We start from the raw sequence: 15,810 nt of genomic DNA, 5'->3' as shown, positions 1-15,810 counted from the left end.
GGCCGACGATCTTGCATCCTGTCTTGAAAACAAGGGCGCTCGCCATCTTGACTCGCTCCCGACACCATCTCCTACGCACTTGTTCTCGGCCATCAACGCATTCTCACGCCTACCTTTACGCAGATAATGACCACCACAAGCCCTCCCCTCGGCAAGACCGATCTGTCTCGATGGAGGCTTCGAGTTTCGGACGGTGGTCGCCACGTCTGGCACTATCTTCGCGATGATGCTGAATGCAAGGCGTGGCCGCAATCCGTCGAAGACAAGTACTGGCTCGGTCTCGCCACAGATCTACCGGAGCTTCCAAAGGCCAAAACACCGCTCGATACTGCCAGGAACGGTCTCTCGTTCTACCGCCACCTCCAGTCTTCCGATGGCCACTGGGCAGGCGAATACGGTGGACCCATGTTTCTTCTACCAGGCATCATCATCGGCATGTACGCCACTAAGACGCCTATCCCCGAAGAATGGAAGATTGAGATTGCTCGATACCTCTGGAACCGCGCCGACAAGGCGGATGGCGGCTGGGGTATTCACATCGAAGGCTGTTCCACCGTCTTTGGTACTGCTCTCAACTACACCGTGCTGCGTCTCATCGGCGTGTCCGCAGACCATCCGATGATGGTCAAGGCGCGCGGTACGCTGCACAAGCTCGGCGGTGCAACAGGCATCCCTTCGTGGGGTAAGCTCTGGTTGGCGATCCTCAACTGCTATGAATGGGAGGGCATGAACCCCATCCCACCCGAGCTGTGGTTGTTGCCCGATTGGCTGCCGATCCATCCATGGAGGTGGTGGATCCACACTCGAATGGTCTACATCCCCATGGGCTATCTGTGGGGTCGAAAGTTCAAAGCCGAGATCGATCCGTTGATCGAATCGTTGAGGCAAGAGCTGTATGTTGAACCGTACGAGTCGATCAACTGGCCAGCGCAGAGAGGCAACATTGCATCGGTCGACATCTTCTACCCGCACACCAAGACGCTCAAGACGCTCATGGCGCTCGTCGGCGCCTACGACAACTGTCACATCCCTCCATTGAGGAGAGCAGGCATCAAGCGCGCCTACGAGCTGCTCGTGCTCGAAGACGAAAACACGTCCTACCAATGCCTCGGTCCGGTCAACAAGATGCTCAACTACGTAGCACGCTGGGAGGTCGAGGGTCACGATAGCCACGCCATGCGAATGCATCGCGAAAAGCTTAAGGATTTCATGTGGATCGGTCCCGAGGGCATGATGATGACTGGAACCAACGGTAGTCAACTCTGGGACACATCCTTCATTGCCCAGGCCATGGTGGATTCCGGGCTTGCTGCAGCCCAAGAGAATCGTCAGCTCACACAAAAGTTGCTCGACTGGCTCGATGAATGTCAGATCCGCGACAATCCCAAGCATTTCAAAACATGCTATCGTTTCGCTACCAAGGGTGCTTGGCCTTTCTCGACAAAGGAGCAAGGCTACGTGGTATCGGATTGCACGGCTGAAGGTTTAAAAGCTGTCATCATGCTGCAAGAATCCGTGCCCTATCTGTCGAAACAAGTCTCTCGAGAACGCATGCATGATTCCATTGATTTGCTGCTCACCATGCAAAATCCAGGAGGTGGCTTTGCATCGTACGAAACCATCAACGGTCCCGCATTGCTCGAACTCATCAATCCGGCCGAAGTGTTTGGCGACATTATGATCGAGTATGCCTATCCCGAATGCACCACTTCCGTGGTCACTGCGCTGCTCAAATTCACCAAGATCGACGACTACCGTAAAGACGACATTAGCAAGTGCGTCGATAGTGCTGTCAAGTACATTCTACGTGCGCAGAGGGACGATGGGAGCTGGTTCGGCTCGTGGGCGATCTGCTTCACGTATGCTACCATGTTCGCCGTGGAAAGCTTGATGTTGGCCGGTCACACGTACGACAACAGTGAGGCAATCAGGAAAGCGTGCAAGTTTCTCGAGAGCAAACAGATGCATGATGGTGGATGGGGTGAGACGTACAAGGTGAGTTTGCAGGACCACGATTGCAAAGCAGACCAGACAGGTGAGCTGACCAGCTCTCTTTTCCGCTTTCATTGTAATTTATTTGCAGTCGTGCGAAACGGGAGTATATACACCTGCGAACAAGTCGCAAGTGGTGCAAACAGCTTGGGTGATCATCACACTGCTACACGCCAAATATCCCCAAAAGGACCGCATCAGGAAAGCCGTCAAAGTCATCATGGATCGTCAACTTGCCGATGGTTCATGGGCGCAAGAACAGATCGAAGGCATTTTCAACAGGTATGGAACCACACAGTGGGAGATTCGTGATACCTTGCGAGATCAAGGCTAGCTTGCTGACGTTACCATTCGCTCGTTGTGCTCTCTTTTGCGCGACGATCCGATGGCTGATACTGCAGGAACTGTGAGTATCCTCGTTGCGACCGCAGATGTTGAGATACCGGATAGAGTCCGAGCTGAGCTGACCTGAGCTGACCTGACCTTATCTGGGCTGCTATTCGACAGGTGCCATCTCGTACCCGAACTACAAATTCAGCTTTACCATCTGGGCGTTGGGCAAAGCTGCGCGCGAACTCGATTGGAGTGCGTGACAGAGATGCCATGGATAAGCCCGCAATGCGAAAAACATTTCTACGTGGGCTCACACCTGAGCATTCAGTACGATGCGTTGCAGCGATCGTATGCTAAGTGGTTCCGTCGTTTGTGAGAGGCGTTGGAGCAGTATCAGAAGGTTGTTGAATCAAATCTTGCACTTGGTCTTGGACTCGACCTTGCTGTGCCTGTTGAGGACAGCCGGATACGATATCTTTGAGATGCGGGATCCCCTGTTTAGCCTCGAGGTCGTACCAGGGATTCTCGAGAAATGAGGGATCAAAATAGCCAGGATGAGGTGGCCTCGGCGCGAGTTGAGGATCGAGGGAGGGATCGCCGATGGACACTGACGGCATGCTACCGTGACTGGACGCGCCTCGACCGCCTCGGAAACCGTTCTGAGCTCGCCCTCGACCCCGACCTCGTCCACGTCCGTGTGCACCGCTGCCGCCACGACCGCCTCCTGCTCGATGTGCACGGTGCCCTGGATGATGCGAACCTCGTCCTCTGGTTGGTTGACCTTGTGAGTTCATCGTTGGCGGCTCTGATGACCTGTGAACAAGCGTCGGGCCAGAGTCGATCTTGCTTAGCTATACCTGTGTTGAAGCGCGCGAGATTGCAATGCGATGTGATGCTGCCGCACCGTGCGGTCTATCTGGGCTATGGTGTGTTGGTGTGTGGTGTGAGATAGACAGAATCCATGAAAAAGTGGAGTGGAAGCACAAAATCTAATTCTTCATATAACTTAATAAATATTAGATAAATACTCACGACCCGTTCGTGACTGACCAAAGTGTGAGTGGTGAGTGGTGTGCACGGTGCTACTGGAGCTTGCCATGCCCACTAGTCTAACTTGGAAGAAGTCCTTCGATCAGGATAGATCCTGCTTCATCTCAGTGGTAGTGCCGATGCTGCAGTCTCGAGTAGTACAGTGTCGGGCTGTACAGATGGCGTTGCATCTCCATCAACCCACCGGCTAGCATGGTGGGAGCATCACTTCGTCCCGCCCGTGTCATGACACCCAAATGCTTCCACTCGCTATTGGTGGAGTTGGCACGGCCCTCGGACGCATCTCTCGACATGACGGCTGCTTGCTCTCCTTGGAGAAAGCGCAAGCGGATGCGGATACCCTTCATAGTTTTGTGTCTTGTGGATCGAGTTGGTGTTTGTTTGGGCTTGATCGGCCGGCGGTTCGTTGGCTGAATGTTCAGAATACATAAAAGTGAAGTCCCTGAGATGTTCTCGAGAAGCCTCTCGGCCTGCTGGATCAAGTGTCCTTTACATCTAGTGCCCGGCGCACACGCTCCGTACAGTCTTTTGACAGTGTCCCCCTCTACTTTCTTCGCTCGCAAAACATCATGCTCTTCACCACCTTCGTTTCACTGCTCCTCGTCATACTCTGTCTTGTCCACGTGTCTGCTCATCCTCTACAATCGTTTCGTTCGTCCTCTGCCATTGGCAAGCAGAAGCACAAGATCAAGTCTAGGCAATTTGAAGAGGAGATCGCGCAAGGTGCTGAAGACAGCATCGAGCTGTTCGAGTTTCCTCGGGTTCACGATTCGTCTGAACAGATTCACGAGCGCACAGAGCAACAAAACATCACCACCAAGAATATCATCTTAGCCATCAACAAGAATTCGCGAAAACACGGAGGACTACATAGACTTCCGGCTCAGGTGCAAGGAGAAGGCGAGTTCACGTACGACAGGCAGAGAAATGCAGTCGGCTCGTACAGGTATGGCGATAGCCATGGTAACAGTAGGGAAGCGGAGTATTCTGTTGCTGATCACCAGTCTGCTTCTGGAGAGTATAAATTTGGGCCGACGACGTAAAGTAGCAGTCACGAGTGGGATTTTGGCGCAGATGTGAGCGTTTCACAAACACTTGTTTTCGTTGAGCAATGCTTTCTACTATCTATCACCTTGTCTCTGCAGAATCGCGCAAACGCAATAGACTAATTACGCTGGTCGTCGTGCGTGTTGAATCCGATCACTAGGGGAGACGTTATGCCTTTTTCATACCGTCCACCAGCCTTTATCCTGTGCTTTGTACGTACGCAGAAGTGAAGGTGGTGCTACAGACATGACCATGTTTGCTGTGATTGAACCCATCTAGTGTTGCTGCAACACTTGAAATCGTTTCAAAAACGAGCGAGCTCATTTGTGACTTCTCAGTGGTGATTGGGTGGGCAGCCCCGTTATTGTTCAGTCGTGAGTACAGTGTAGTACTTCATTTGACTTCATTTGCTACTGAACGCCTGCGAACACGTCTTAAACTTGAGTCTGCCTTGGATGCCCTGGTGTTTGCTTGGCTTTCTCTGTATCTCCAACGTTTCCTATCATCCTGCCCTGCTTTCTCGTGCTATCTCCTCAACGTGATTTCTACAATCCGAGATGACGACAGCCACCCGCTGGACAGCGTTCGGCTTGCTCTCCTTGCTGGCCTATCTGAGCCCTGTGCAGGCGCAGGTAGGGCTGGAAGATCCGATGTACTTGCAAGCCACCAGTTTTGGCTGGCTTGCGATTCGCAACTTCACCTACTGTCTTTCCTCGCAACCCGATCCTCCCAACAAGCCGCGTGGAGTCCAGCCTAAGAAAGAGGCGTACACATCGCTCAATGCAGCAGCAGCAGCAGCCAAAGTGCGAACGGGAACGGGAGACAGTGTCGTGGTGCTCTACCATCCGGAGAACACAAACAAGGCGATTGCATGGTGCAACACGCTGGTGGCATTTGAGAGTACGAAGCATATCAACTGTCACGTTGCGTTGCCCACATGTCAGAGGTGCGATGCCGTAAGGTCGAAGAAAGGCGTCGAGAATCAGCAGGCTGGAGCTGATCACGGCCAATCAAGCAAGGACACCAAGGATAAGAGCCTGGACAAGGCGCCGAGCGCCAAACTTGGCCAGCCCAAGGAAGCGAATGCTGACGCGAAAGCGCCTGCTGCACCGAGCACTGACAAAGGCGGATTGGTAAGGAGAGGCGGCGTGATCGATCCGGACGATCCCTTGGTTGCACTTCCCGACGACACACAGTCGGAAGGTCCACCAGCGTCGTCAGGTCGGCTTGACACTGGACCGCAACGTTTGTCAGCACGACCGTTTGGATCCTCGACCATCGTTGAAGCGGACGCGTCGATCGATCCAGAGCTCGAAGCTGCTATTGCAGAATTCCAGGATTACTGCGAAAACAAGTTGACACTGGCAGTCCGAGCTGATTGTCCTCTTCACATTGTCAAGGGATGGGCAGACGAGCCGCCGTTCGATTTGCAGCATTACTGTATGTCTATGCGAGGCTCGGATGGGTCTACACTTCACACCACGCGAGATGCTACTTTAGACTCGAATGGCGCCAATGCACGAGGAATTCCGAATGCTGGTGCAAAGCAAGGTACCGATGAAGTTGCAGGTTCAGGAAGTGCAGGAAGAGCAACAAAAAGACAAGACGGTTCAAAGAAACGAAAGGTGGGGGCAAGCTCCATTGGTACCCTGGGTAACCTGGACCCGAGTGACCCTGTGGTTCCATCATTTTATGACCATGATAGAGCACCGGACTCGCCTCCATCGTTGCAGTCACATACAAAGCCGCAACAGCAACCACCTCAAGCCCTGCCGCAGGCTATTCAGCCTCGACAGCCTCCACAGCCTCCACAGCCTCAGCCACCGCAGCAGCAGTCTCAACCTTCTTAAAGCAGCCACAGACAACAGACCAGCACTGAGAGCAGCAACAATTGGTCCTGGAGAGGATCGACATGTTGACGTTCTGACGTCGTAAAGCGTTGCTTGAACTTGAGCGGAGCTACGGCCAGGTAGTTGGCGTCCATACCGTCTTCACGATTCACGATTTGGCCGATGTTTTGTTTGCCCCATTTTCTCACATTTTGTTTACAAAATCGTGGAATTCGTTTTTCGGTTGAGAATCCTGGCTGTGGTTATTACATTGAATACTTCGTTGAGAGGGTGCCGTCGTGTAAGACCAAGTGCATCTCTATCTGACTCAAATGAACAATAGCTTGTCTGCGGAACATATAGCGGCATAGCGAATGCACCGTCAAGCCGCTGAAGTGAAGATAGATGACCGAGAACAGCGGCAAGAAAAGACAGCCATCATTATGCAACCTGGCGTGCGTGATGGCGAGCCGCTTTGTATCGAGCCATCCTCGAGTTTTGTTACGGTGGGTTCACTTGGGATTAGCGTGACTGAGAAACGGGTAACTTATGAAGGAAGCAGTCGATGACGGCGGGCGGCAGAAGTCTGCGTATCGTGGATGGCTGTGGGCTCGGCGTTCGTGGTTCTTGGTGATTTCGAAAGCTCTTCTGTCCGTCACATTCGTGATTCACGATTTTGTGATTCGTGATTGATTTGTCGTCGGCATTCCGCAGGATTTGACAGCGGCATCAAGGTAACAGTAAGTTACCATGTACAAGCACCGACGAAGCCGATGGTACGCATCGAAATTCGATGCGATCGCCTGATCGAATTTCAGGAAATCGTGAAAATGGAAATCAAGAGCTTTGGCAAAGAGGCCGTTGTGGCGTTTCTCGGCATTCAAGAGTCATAGATGGCCCAGGCACCGATGGTGTGAGATTCACGATTGATACTCAACGCCACTGAATTCCACTTTGCACCTGCAAAGAGTCGCGGGCTGTACGCAATCGCAAATCGTGAATACTATCCCGGCCATTCATTGCAAGTGTACAGAGGGTTAATTTGGTGGTAGTCGTGAGTGATGGTCTCAGATCCTGCTGCCTGTGCTTGATTTATGAATACGTGCGGCTGCGCTTGTCAGCTTGACAGCAAATTTGGTGCGAAAAGGCACTTGTGATGGTTGTCAATCCATTCACGATTCACGAATACACTTGTGACCGACAAGACAGACCGTTGTGAGTGACAAGCGCGTTCGACGTCTTCTTGCAGATCAGGGGGTCAAGGCGTCGTTCAGCCCCTTTTTAAACCAACGTAAACTAAAATAAATAGATACTCACCTGTATATACTGTACCATCGTGCATGGGTGATGGCCTTTTCTTCCTGCTGTCACGTCGTAGCTGCATTCACGATTATTTCCGATTATGATGGTGAATGGCCCCAGGATTTTCGAGCGTGCTGTGCTGTGTTTCATTTTTTTTAAGGTTCATGTCGTTCAACGTTAATGTGCGTTTTACTTGATTCGAATAATTTTAGGGCAGAAGCAGACACAACATTCACGATTCGTGATACACGATTCACGATTGAACCATTCGCACACGAGCAAGCCACGAGCGCCTCTCCTTTTCGTGTCAGTTCGAAGCGCGGCTGTCGACTCAGTGACGAGTACTGACTGCATCTCAGCGAGTAACTTTGCTCCCTTTCATGTCTCTACTGTCGACAATCACGAATCGCAAATCTAGACTTGCTCCATCTCCACCATCCTGCTCATCCTTCACCTCCCAAACAGTCCACCAACACCTTGACCTATTCTCGTCTCTGTCTCGTGCACACTGTATCTTGCCATCAGTCATACCGGTTCGGCTTCCATCACTTTAGCATCACACCCTCACCAGAGCGATATACAAGCTGCTCCACCCATCATGTCGGCACCGTGGTCGCGCGTGCCCGGTGGCGGTGCTTCGGCTTCGGCTCCTACAGCTAGAGGCTCCAGAGCCTCCGAAGACAGCGCCACGCTTCATCAGCCCATCAGGACCTATGACGCCCCTTTGGCTGGTCAGCCTGTTGGCTCAGCCGCCTACTACGACAATATAACCGACGCGCTTTCCGAGAAAGAGTATGCTAACCCTCCGTCCAACTATGGTGGCGCAAGTCAATGGTCTAATGACGAAGGCGCTGCCATCTCCGACACCTACCCTCCTTCGCAGCCCGCTCAACAACGTCGACACATGCAGAGCTACTCGCACTCCACCGACTTGTCCACTCGTCTTGAGGAGGCTATGAACAAGGGAAAAGCTGCACTATCTCCCTCCGCAACTCGTCCAGCCTACAAGCGCCAGGATAGCGACTCGTGGGAACGTCTGCTCAAAGGAGCTGGCTACTCGAGCGAATCAGCCAACGCCAGCTTCGTCGGTCTCAACGGTCGACCTTCTCAGCGTCCCATCAGTGGTCACCCCTCGGTCCGACTTGCCCTCTACATTCTCATCCCAACCGCCCTTTTCTGGATCCCAGGTATCCTCGCTCTTCTCCTCTATAACGCTAGACCTGCCAACCAGTTCAAGAGCCCTACCGTGCTTGACGTCGGCATCTTTTGGTGGTCCATCTGGCTCAGCTCCATCTGGCTAGGTTGGTGGTTGTGCCGTGTCGGCGCAATTCTCATCCCTCGCGCCCTGCGCTGGACCATCGGCAACCTTCATCAAAAGATGCGACGCTACACTGAATTCCTCATCACCACCGAAAAGTATGTCGCCTTCTTTCTGTGGACCATTCTACTTGTTGTGCTCTGGTTTGCCATCATCATCGGCAACTTCCAGGGCGCCGACAAGGCCGCCATCGAGCAGGCCTCTTTGACGCCCACCAATTCCACCTCCACCGCCTCTTCCTCGGGCACAACCACCGTCATCACCCAAAAGAATAGCGATAGCTCCTGGCCGTCCACTAGCGACATTATGCTCTCTGGCTATCGTCTCTGGTTCGGCATTTGTCTCAGTGCTGCCATTTTGCTCGGCGAGAAGCTCCTTATTCAAGCCATTGCCTACAATTTCCATCGCGTCTCGTATGAGGACCGCATTTCGACGAGCAAATTCAACATCAAGGTGCTCACCACGCTCTACGAAAATGCCAAAAATATCCAGCGCAGAGACACTTACATCGCTGCCGAGCATGAGGCCAAGCGCAAGTCCACTGGCCTTCACATGGCGCGTCACCGTCTGCGCAAGACCGGTCAAAAGGTGCGAGATGCAGCGCTCACCAGCACCAGCGTCCTTGGAACTGTGGCAAGCGAGATTGCCGGTCAGGGCGTTCCTATGCCCGGTAACAGCCGCTCCGTCGTCGTCTCATCGCTCAATTCTCGCAAGCAGACTCAGGCGCTCGCTCGACGCATCTGGTACAGCTTCTGTCCACCGGGCAAGTCGGAGCTGATCGTCGACGACATCATCCACTGCTTCCCCGATGCGACCACCGCCGAGGCCGCCTTTGAGATCTTTGACCGCGACCTCAACGGAGATATCACCAAAGACGAGCTTGAATCCGCCTGCATTGACATCCATCGCGAACGCCTGGCCCTTCAGCTCTCGATGCGCGACGTTGACTCGGCTGTTGGGCGTCTCGACTCGATCTTCATGAGCATCTACATTCTCATCGCCGCCATCATCATTGCCGCCATGTTGTCGATCGCCTTCAGCACGCTCGTCACCTCCTTTGGCACGCTCGTCCTCGGTCTGTCCTGGCTCATCGGTACCACCGCTCAGGAGACGCTGGGCGCCATCATCTTTTTGTTCATCAAGCATCCTTACGATGTCGGCGATCGTGTCGACGTGGGTGATGATTCGTACATTGTCAAGGAGATGCGTCTGCTTACCACCGTTTTCAAGACGACCAACGGCAAAAACGTCATGATCAGCCACAACCAGCTTGCTACCAAGCCGATTGTCAACCTGCGTCGATCGGGTGCGATCGAAGAGACGTTCAAGTTTGAAGTCGCCTACGGCACCTCGTTTGCCCAAATTGAGGCACTGCGAACCAAGATGGTGCACTGGCTCGAGGGTGAGAAGCGCGATTTCTTGCCTGGTCTCGACATCAATGTGGTCGATTTTCAAGAACAAGGCAGCCTTCTGCTTTCGGCTGGCATTCGATACAAGTCCAACTGGCAACAAGGGGGACTAAAGGCACAGCGACGCAACCGATGGCTGTGCCAGCTCAAGGTGTTCTTGGCCGAGTGCCGGATCTACGGTCCAAAGGGCGATCCCAATGAGACTGCGCTGAACCACGTCGTCAATCTGCCCTACCCGCCACCCGACTCGACCAAGACCTTCACTACCGCCGAGGCAGGTGTGCACAACACGCTGGGTGCAGGTGAACGTCCATACAAGTTCATGGACGCGGGTGCCACTTTTGGCGGACACGATGTCTTTGACGAAGTCGCAGGTGAGAGCGGTACCGCACCTGGAACTGCACCGCCCTCACGACCGCTTTCGCCTGCGAATGCTCTGGAGCAAGGCAGGCTGCGAAATCCCACAGGCCTCCCTTCGTCGTCGTCTGGACCCGCGCCTCCGTACGCACTCTCGCGCCGCACAGGCAATCTGAGCGAGTCGTATGAGCTGACTGACAAGCCTCGTCGCATCTGAACGTGGATCGAGCATTTGCCTCCATCGCTAGCCAGCATCTCGTTCTCAACTCTCGGCATCCACCATCATCACACCCACACATATCAATGCATTTCCACACTTGTCTACCTGGATCCCTTCATTGTTCTCTGACACGTCCACAAGCATTCATCAGCAAAGCCTTGGTTTCAGTATCACATGGCATGTCGTGCACCGTTTGTCTTATGAGCCGTGAAGTGAATCAGAGCAGCGGCACGAGCTGGGTTCGACTTAGGCTAGCCCACACGCCATCATACACTCGATGTGTGCACAAATCATCGTGCTAGACGCCAAGCGAAGCGGAAAGTTTTGAGACCCGATTATAATCGGTATTGAGCAATTCTGTCTTCCAAACTTCATGACCAGTAGGCAAGTGGTTAAGCCGCGAGCTTTAAGCCCGATGTAGGCCCGATCTCAGCCCTTCGTTAACTCTCGTTTGTCGCGGGTTCGAATCCCGTCTGGTCAATTTGATTCAAGTGTGAAATTTGCTCTTTATTTTTGATGCTTAGGGAAGGACGATTCAATTCGTGATTCACGATTCTGTCTCCAAAGATGGGGTCTTGAAGTTGACAGAAGTGGACACTTGTTGATCTAATCTAATCTCAAATTTTATGTATTGGACCCTGCATGAATGGATGTAGGGCTAAAGCGAGAGGATTGCTCGAGCATGGCAAAACAGGCACGCTGAACTTCAGCGCTCACACACACACAGTCTTGGTGACACAGCGAAGACGAATCGAGTCGCTGTGGGACTTTCGGCGCTTACAAATGCTGGCAGCAGAGGTATCTATAGTTACGAGTGATTGCTGAAAGCAGCGAGTCAAGACCACGTGCATTGTGGTGGCTCGTGTTGCTGAACCAGCACCGATGCAGCACGGGTGTATGTAGACTGCGCTGCTCGCGATTCGCTCATTGACAGAGTCATAAATCGGCACTGGCTGACGCCGGGCTTGCATGCATGCAGGGATACGTCGGGGTGGATCCGCGTAAGAGTAGAGAAACTATCTCGGTCATCTTCCGCCACGCTGGTCAGTCGCGGGATAGATGAGGTGGACGTTGATCGCGTTGATCATGCCCGCGTTCTGGTGCACGATTCTGATGCCCAAAGCGCGCACAAGACAATCAGAGAAGCCGGGATCGCGGCCGACGCTTTCTGTCCTGACAGGGAGAAGGACCAGCCCGAAACAAAGCCAAGGTGGGTTAAAGAGCGAGCAAGAAGGCGCACATCGTGCGAGTCTCAATCCAACCTATTTGGGAGCGTTTCCTGCTGTCTGTTTCCAACGCGCCATGTCATGCTTGTGGAGTTTACATCTGCTCTTCTCGCACTGCATGTTGTCATTCAATATGGCTGGGCGAGAGAATGCGACTCGATTGCGTCATTTACGACAACTCCTTTGTAGAATGCAGTTTGGTGTGGAAGTCAAAGAGGATGTCTGCAGCGGCTTGCATACCTTTCTGGTTGGGATGATACGCTGCGTGTGAGAAAAAGTTGAACATCGAGCCATCCGAGACCCAGGGATCGTTGGAGCCCACAGCATGTTTCAGCTTTGACTCTTCCGCCAGCGGAACCACATGAACGTGCCTCCTGCCGTTGGCTGCTTTAGCGTATAGCTCTTGTAACAACCAGGCTGTCTGCATGTACTTCTGCACCTGTTCCTGGTCCCATACTACATCCTTACCTGGCTTCGTATCAGGACCCATGATTGCAAAGTATTCGACCAAATACACTGTTACCTTTGGGTACTTTTCCTCAATTCTATCCAACAGTACCGTGAAGCGTTCGGAGACTTGTTGTGGTGTGGCGATGGTCGGATGATCAAAGACCTCCTTTTCTTGTTTACGCATGAGAAAGTAGGAAACCACTTTACCCCAAAGTGTATGCTTCAACGTATACGCGAACATCGACCCGATGTAAAACAGGTCATTCCCACCAGCGGTAATGGTGATGATTACATCACTGCCATCATCACCAGGTGCAAGGGGGGGAAGCGAATCGAGCTGGGGTGGGAAGGTTGTCTTTCCCGCAGTCTGCAGTTCGGAAATCACATTGAGCAGCGTTGCTGCCGAAACAGAGAGATCCAGGAATTCGGATGGATTGCAAGCGTCAAGCTTGAGTCGACGTGCAAAGTAGTTGGCGTAGTTATTCGAGCTTCGTCCCGCATCTTTGTTGACTTGAGGAGGGATGCCAGGTCCCGCGGCGAACGATGAACCTATTGCTATCAACCGCATCGTTTTGTTTTGGATGCGTGGATGATGGGTTCTCTCGACAAATGCAGGCGTCTGAAAGGGCGAGGATGATAGTTGGTCAAGAAGGTGCTTCGCCGTATCAAGTTTGTGTGCCTTACTGACAGCACGACCTACTGCTTGTCGCCTCTGGCTGAACGTGCTAGTATAGTCACAGCTTGGCGGTGAGCCATCATCTGCCGAGCAGTCGCGACCAAGTTCGTGAGTGTCCACAAGCCTCGTGCCTTATTCGTAAATCACGAATCACGAATCACGAATCACGAATTACGAATGCTTCACAGGAAGATGGCAAACTCTAACAGAGCGCAAACAAGTCACGAGTCACGAGTCCGTGATCCACGTTCCACGAGATCCGGTTATCGGAAGCCAAAACAGTGCCGCTGTACCGAGATTGTTGCGTGGGGAAACTCAGATAATCGTAAATTCGTGATTGGCTTGTGCGCAATGTTCACGATTCAGCCCCGGCTTGACTCGCCATTCGTGATTGACAGACAAAGCTTGGGCGAGTCAAAGATGGTCAGTACTGTACGGTGCTGTACTGGATTAGGTGGCCGACTCGACTCGCACTTTAAATCGCAGCTCAACCCCGCATCTTTCTGTTTTCTCGGGACAACGAAAGGAGCGGGAGCCGGATCAGTTTGTGCGCTGAAGCAAATTTCCCCATATTCGTCATTCTCGTCCGTGGTCCCGGCAGCTGGTTGTTGACTGGTCTGATCATGCCACTCGGCCAACTCCATTCAGGATCGCTCCACTCGCGCAACACTACCGCCAGCCAATCGTGAGTCTTTGGTAATAAACCTCGAGTTACTTTCCAAACGTCTCTTATTTCGTCTTCTTGTCACCTGCTGGTTTCCACGCCGAACTCGTAGCTTGTCAACGATGCCGTACGCTCCACCACGCTCTTCGCGTGCGCCCACCTCGATTCCCTTTGAGCTGTCTCTCTCGACGCATCCCAATGCACCGCACCACCGCTCGTCACTTACGCCCGTCGCGTTCCTCCTACGTGCAGCGCTGATTGCACCACGCAAGCTCGCGATTGCTCATCCTGAACGTGGCTACTCTTTCACCTATGAGCAGTGGGCGGCTCGCTGTCTCTCGCTTGCTTTTGGCTTGCTCTCCGTACCCGGATTCAAGACTGGCGATCGCGTAGCCGTGATTTCCCCCAATGCCCCGCTCATCGCCGATGCGCACTGGTCGATCCCCGCTGCTGGCGGTATCATCACACCTATCAACATCCGAAACACGCCCAAAGAGGTCGCGTATGTGCTTGAGCATTCCGGTAGCACCATCATCCTGTGCGATCACGAGTTTACCCATCTTGTTCCCGAGAATCCGGGTAACCGAGTAACGGTGATCATCAGCAGAGATTCAGGTGGACAGGATGCGAGCGACGATTACGAACGATTTCTCGATCGCGGATGGCAAGAGTGGCAGCGTGCCGAACAGGCCGAGTTGGAAAAGTACCGTGCTCGCTCAAAGCGTGGTGCCGAACCGAAAACCGGATGGAAGCTGCTCTGCGCTCCGCACGACGAAGAGCAGCCGATAGCACTGTGCTACACATCCGGTACCACTGGTCGACCAAAGGGAGTATTGACCAACCATCGTGGCGCGTATCTGGCGGCGGTCGCCAATGCGTTTGAAGCCAACATCACCCAAGAAAGTGTCTACCTCTGGGTTCTACCCATGTTCCACGCGTGTGGCTGGACGTATCCGTGGGCAGTGACGGCATCGCTGGCAACGCACCACACGATCCGCAAAGTCGACAACGCCGTCATCTGGCACGCACTTGTGAACCACAACATCTCTCACTACTGTGGTGCACCCACCGTGCAAATCGGACTCGTAAACCACCCGGCCGCACGCAAACTAGAGCGTCGCGTCAACGTCGCCGTCGCTGCGTCTGCCCCCACCGCCAACCTACTCGCCAAGATGGAATCGCTCAATCTTCATCCTGTCCACGTCTACGGCTTGACCGAGACCTACGGTCCGTTTACCAGGAGATACTTTGAACCCGAATGGGCCAAGCTCGACGTCGATTCACGAGCAAGGATGATGGCTCGCCAGGGACATTCCTACCTCACATCCGACGAGGTTCGCGTGGTTCGAACCGAGAGCAGCACCGATTCGTCTAGTGACGATCTGATTGATGTACAACGCAACGGTCAGGAGACGGGCGAGATCGTGATTCGTGGTAACATGGTCATGATTGGCTATTACAACGATACCGCTGCGACGAACAAGGCGATCATCAAGGGCTGGTTCCACACCGGAGACCTGGCTGTTCGACACCCAGGAGGCGAAATTCAGATCCTTGACCGTGGTAAAGACATTATCATCTCAGGTGGTGAAAACATCTCGAGTCTCATGGTGGAACAAGAACTCGCAGCCCACACCGACGTGCTGGAATGCTGTGTCATCGCGCGCCCGCACGAGAAATGGGGCGAGAGAGGCCAGGCATTTGTCGTACTGACCGAACAGGCCAAGGCGAAACGAAACATTGACGAGATCAAGAAACACGGCAGCCACGAAAACAGAGCATTCATACAATCGTTGAAGAAGCATTGTAAAGACAGGATGTCTGGCTTTGCCGTGCCCGAGTGGTTCGACATCGTAGACGAGTTGCCCAAGACGAGCACGGGTAAGGTGCAGAAGAACGTGTTGAGGGCGAGGTTCGCTTCCAAGTTGTAAATTGGT

General features: G+C 53.2%; 8 protein-coding genes and 1 non-coding gene across 9 annotated transcripts; 7 read left to right on the top strand and 2 right to left on the bottom strand.

Annotated features, from left to right (window-relative positions):
- Positions 1–126: 126 nt before the first annotated feature.
- UMAG_10079 (putative lanosterol synthase) lies at positions 127–2,585 on the top strand (the record flags this gene model as incomplete). Its single annotated transcript, XM_011390504.1, has 4 exons — positions 127–1,995; positions 2,084–2,274; positions 2,394–2,398; positions 2,500–2,585. 4 exons carry the CDS (start codon positions 127–129, stop codon positions 2,583–2,585), a joined length of 2,151 nt encoding a protein of 716 aa, XP_011388806.1.
- A 272-nt stretch (positions 2,586–2,857) lies between these two features.
- UMAG_10078 (uncharacterized protein) lies at positions 2,858–3,277 on the top strand (the record flags this gene model as incomplete). Its single annotated transcript, XM_011390503.1, has 1 exon — positions 2,858–3,277. One exon carries the CDS (start codon positions 2,858–2,860, stop codon positions 3,275–3,277), a length of 420 nt encoding a protein of 139 aa, XP_011388805.1.
- A 667-nt stretch (positions 3,278–3,944) lies between these two features.
- UMAG_02239 (uncharacterized protein) lies at positions 3,945–4,418 on the top strand (the record flags this gene model as incomplete). Its single annotated transcript, XM_011390277.1, has 1 exon — positions 3,945–4,418. One exon carries the CDS (start codon positions 3,945–3,947, stop codon positions 4,416–4,418), a length of 474 nt encoding a protein of 157 aa, XP_011388579.1.
- A 654-nt stretch (positions 4,419–5,072) lies between these two features.
- UMAG_02238 (uncharacterized protein) lies at positions 5,073–6,272 on the top strand (the record flags this gene model as incomplete). Its single annotated transcript, XM_011390276.1, has 1 exon — positions 5,073–6,272. One exon carries the CDS (start codon positions 5,073–5,075, stop codon positions 6,270–6,272), a length of 1,200 nt encoding a protein of 399 aa, XP_011388578.1.
- A 195-nt stretch (positions 6,273–6,467) lies between these two features.
- On the bottom strand, positions 6,468–6,740 carry UMAG_12100 (uncharacterized protein; the record flags this gene model as incomplete). Its single annotated transcript, XM_011390604.1, has 2 exons — positions 6,468–6,641; positions 6,702–6,740. The coding sequence occupies 2 exons, from the start codon at positions 6,738–6,740 to the stop codon at positions 6,468–6,470; spliced, it is 213 nt and encodes a 70-aa protein (XP_011388906.1).
- Positions 6,741–8,151: 1,411 nt separating this feature from the next.
- UMAG_02237 (uncharacterized protein) lies at positions 8,152–10,854 on the top strand (the record flags this gene model as incomplete). The annotated part of the gene is made up of 1 exon (XM_011390275.1): positions 8,152–10,854. One exon carries the CDS (start codon positions 8,152–8,154, stop codon positions 10,852–10,854), a length of 2,703 nt encoding a protein of 900 aa, XP_011388577.1.
- A 377-nt stretch (positions 10,855–11,231) lies between these two features.
- Positions 11,232–11,338, top strand: UMAG_16041. Its single transcript has 2 exons — positions 11,232–11,268; positions 11,300–11,338. It is a non-coding gene; the product is annotated as a tRNA-Leu (tRNA).
- Positions 11,339–12,252: 914 nt separating this feature from the next.
- UMAG_02236 (uncharacterized protein) lies at positions 12,253–13,101 on the bottom strand (the record flags this gene model as incomplete). Its single annotated transcript, XM_011390274.1, has 1 exon — positions 12,253–13,101. The coding sequence occupies one exon, from the start codon at positions 13,099–13,101 to the stop codon at positions 12,253–12,255; it is 849 nt and encodes a 282-aa protein (XP_011388576.1).
- Positions 13,102–13,995: 894 nt separating this feature from the next.
- On the top strand, positions 13,996–15,804 carry UMAG_02235 (uncharacterized protein; the record flags this gene model as incomplete). Its single annotated transcript, XM_011390273.1, has 1 exon — positions 13,996–15,804. One exon carries the CDS (start codon positions 13,996–13,998, stop codon positions 15,802–15,804), a length of 1,809 nt encoding a protein of 602 aa, XP_011388575.1.
- Positions 15,805–15,810: the final 6 nt, after the last annotated feature.

This window comes from Mycosarcoma maydis, chromosome 5 (assembly GCF_000328475.2).
Source record: "Mycosarcoma maydis chromosome 5, whole genome shotgun sequence".
NCBI lineage: Eukaryota > Fungi > Basidiomycota > Ustilaginomycetes > Ustilaginales > Mycosarcoma > Mycosarcoma maydis.
Note: the sequence above shows the minus strand (reverse complement) of the source record. Positions and strands in the feature narration are given on the sequence as shown.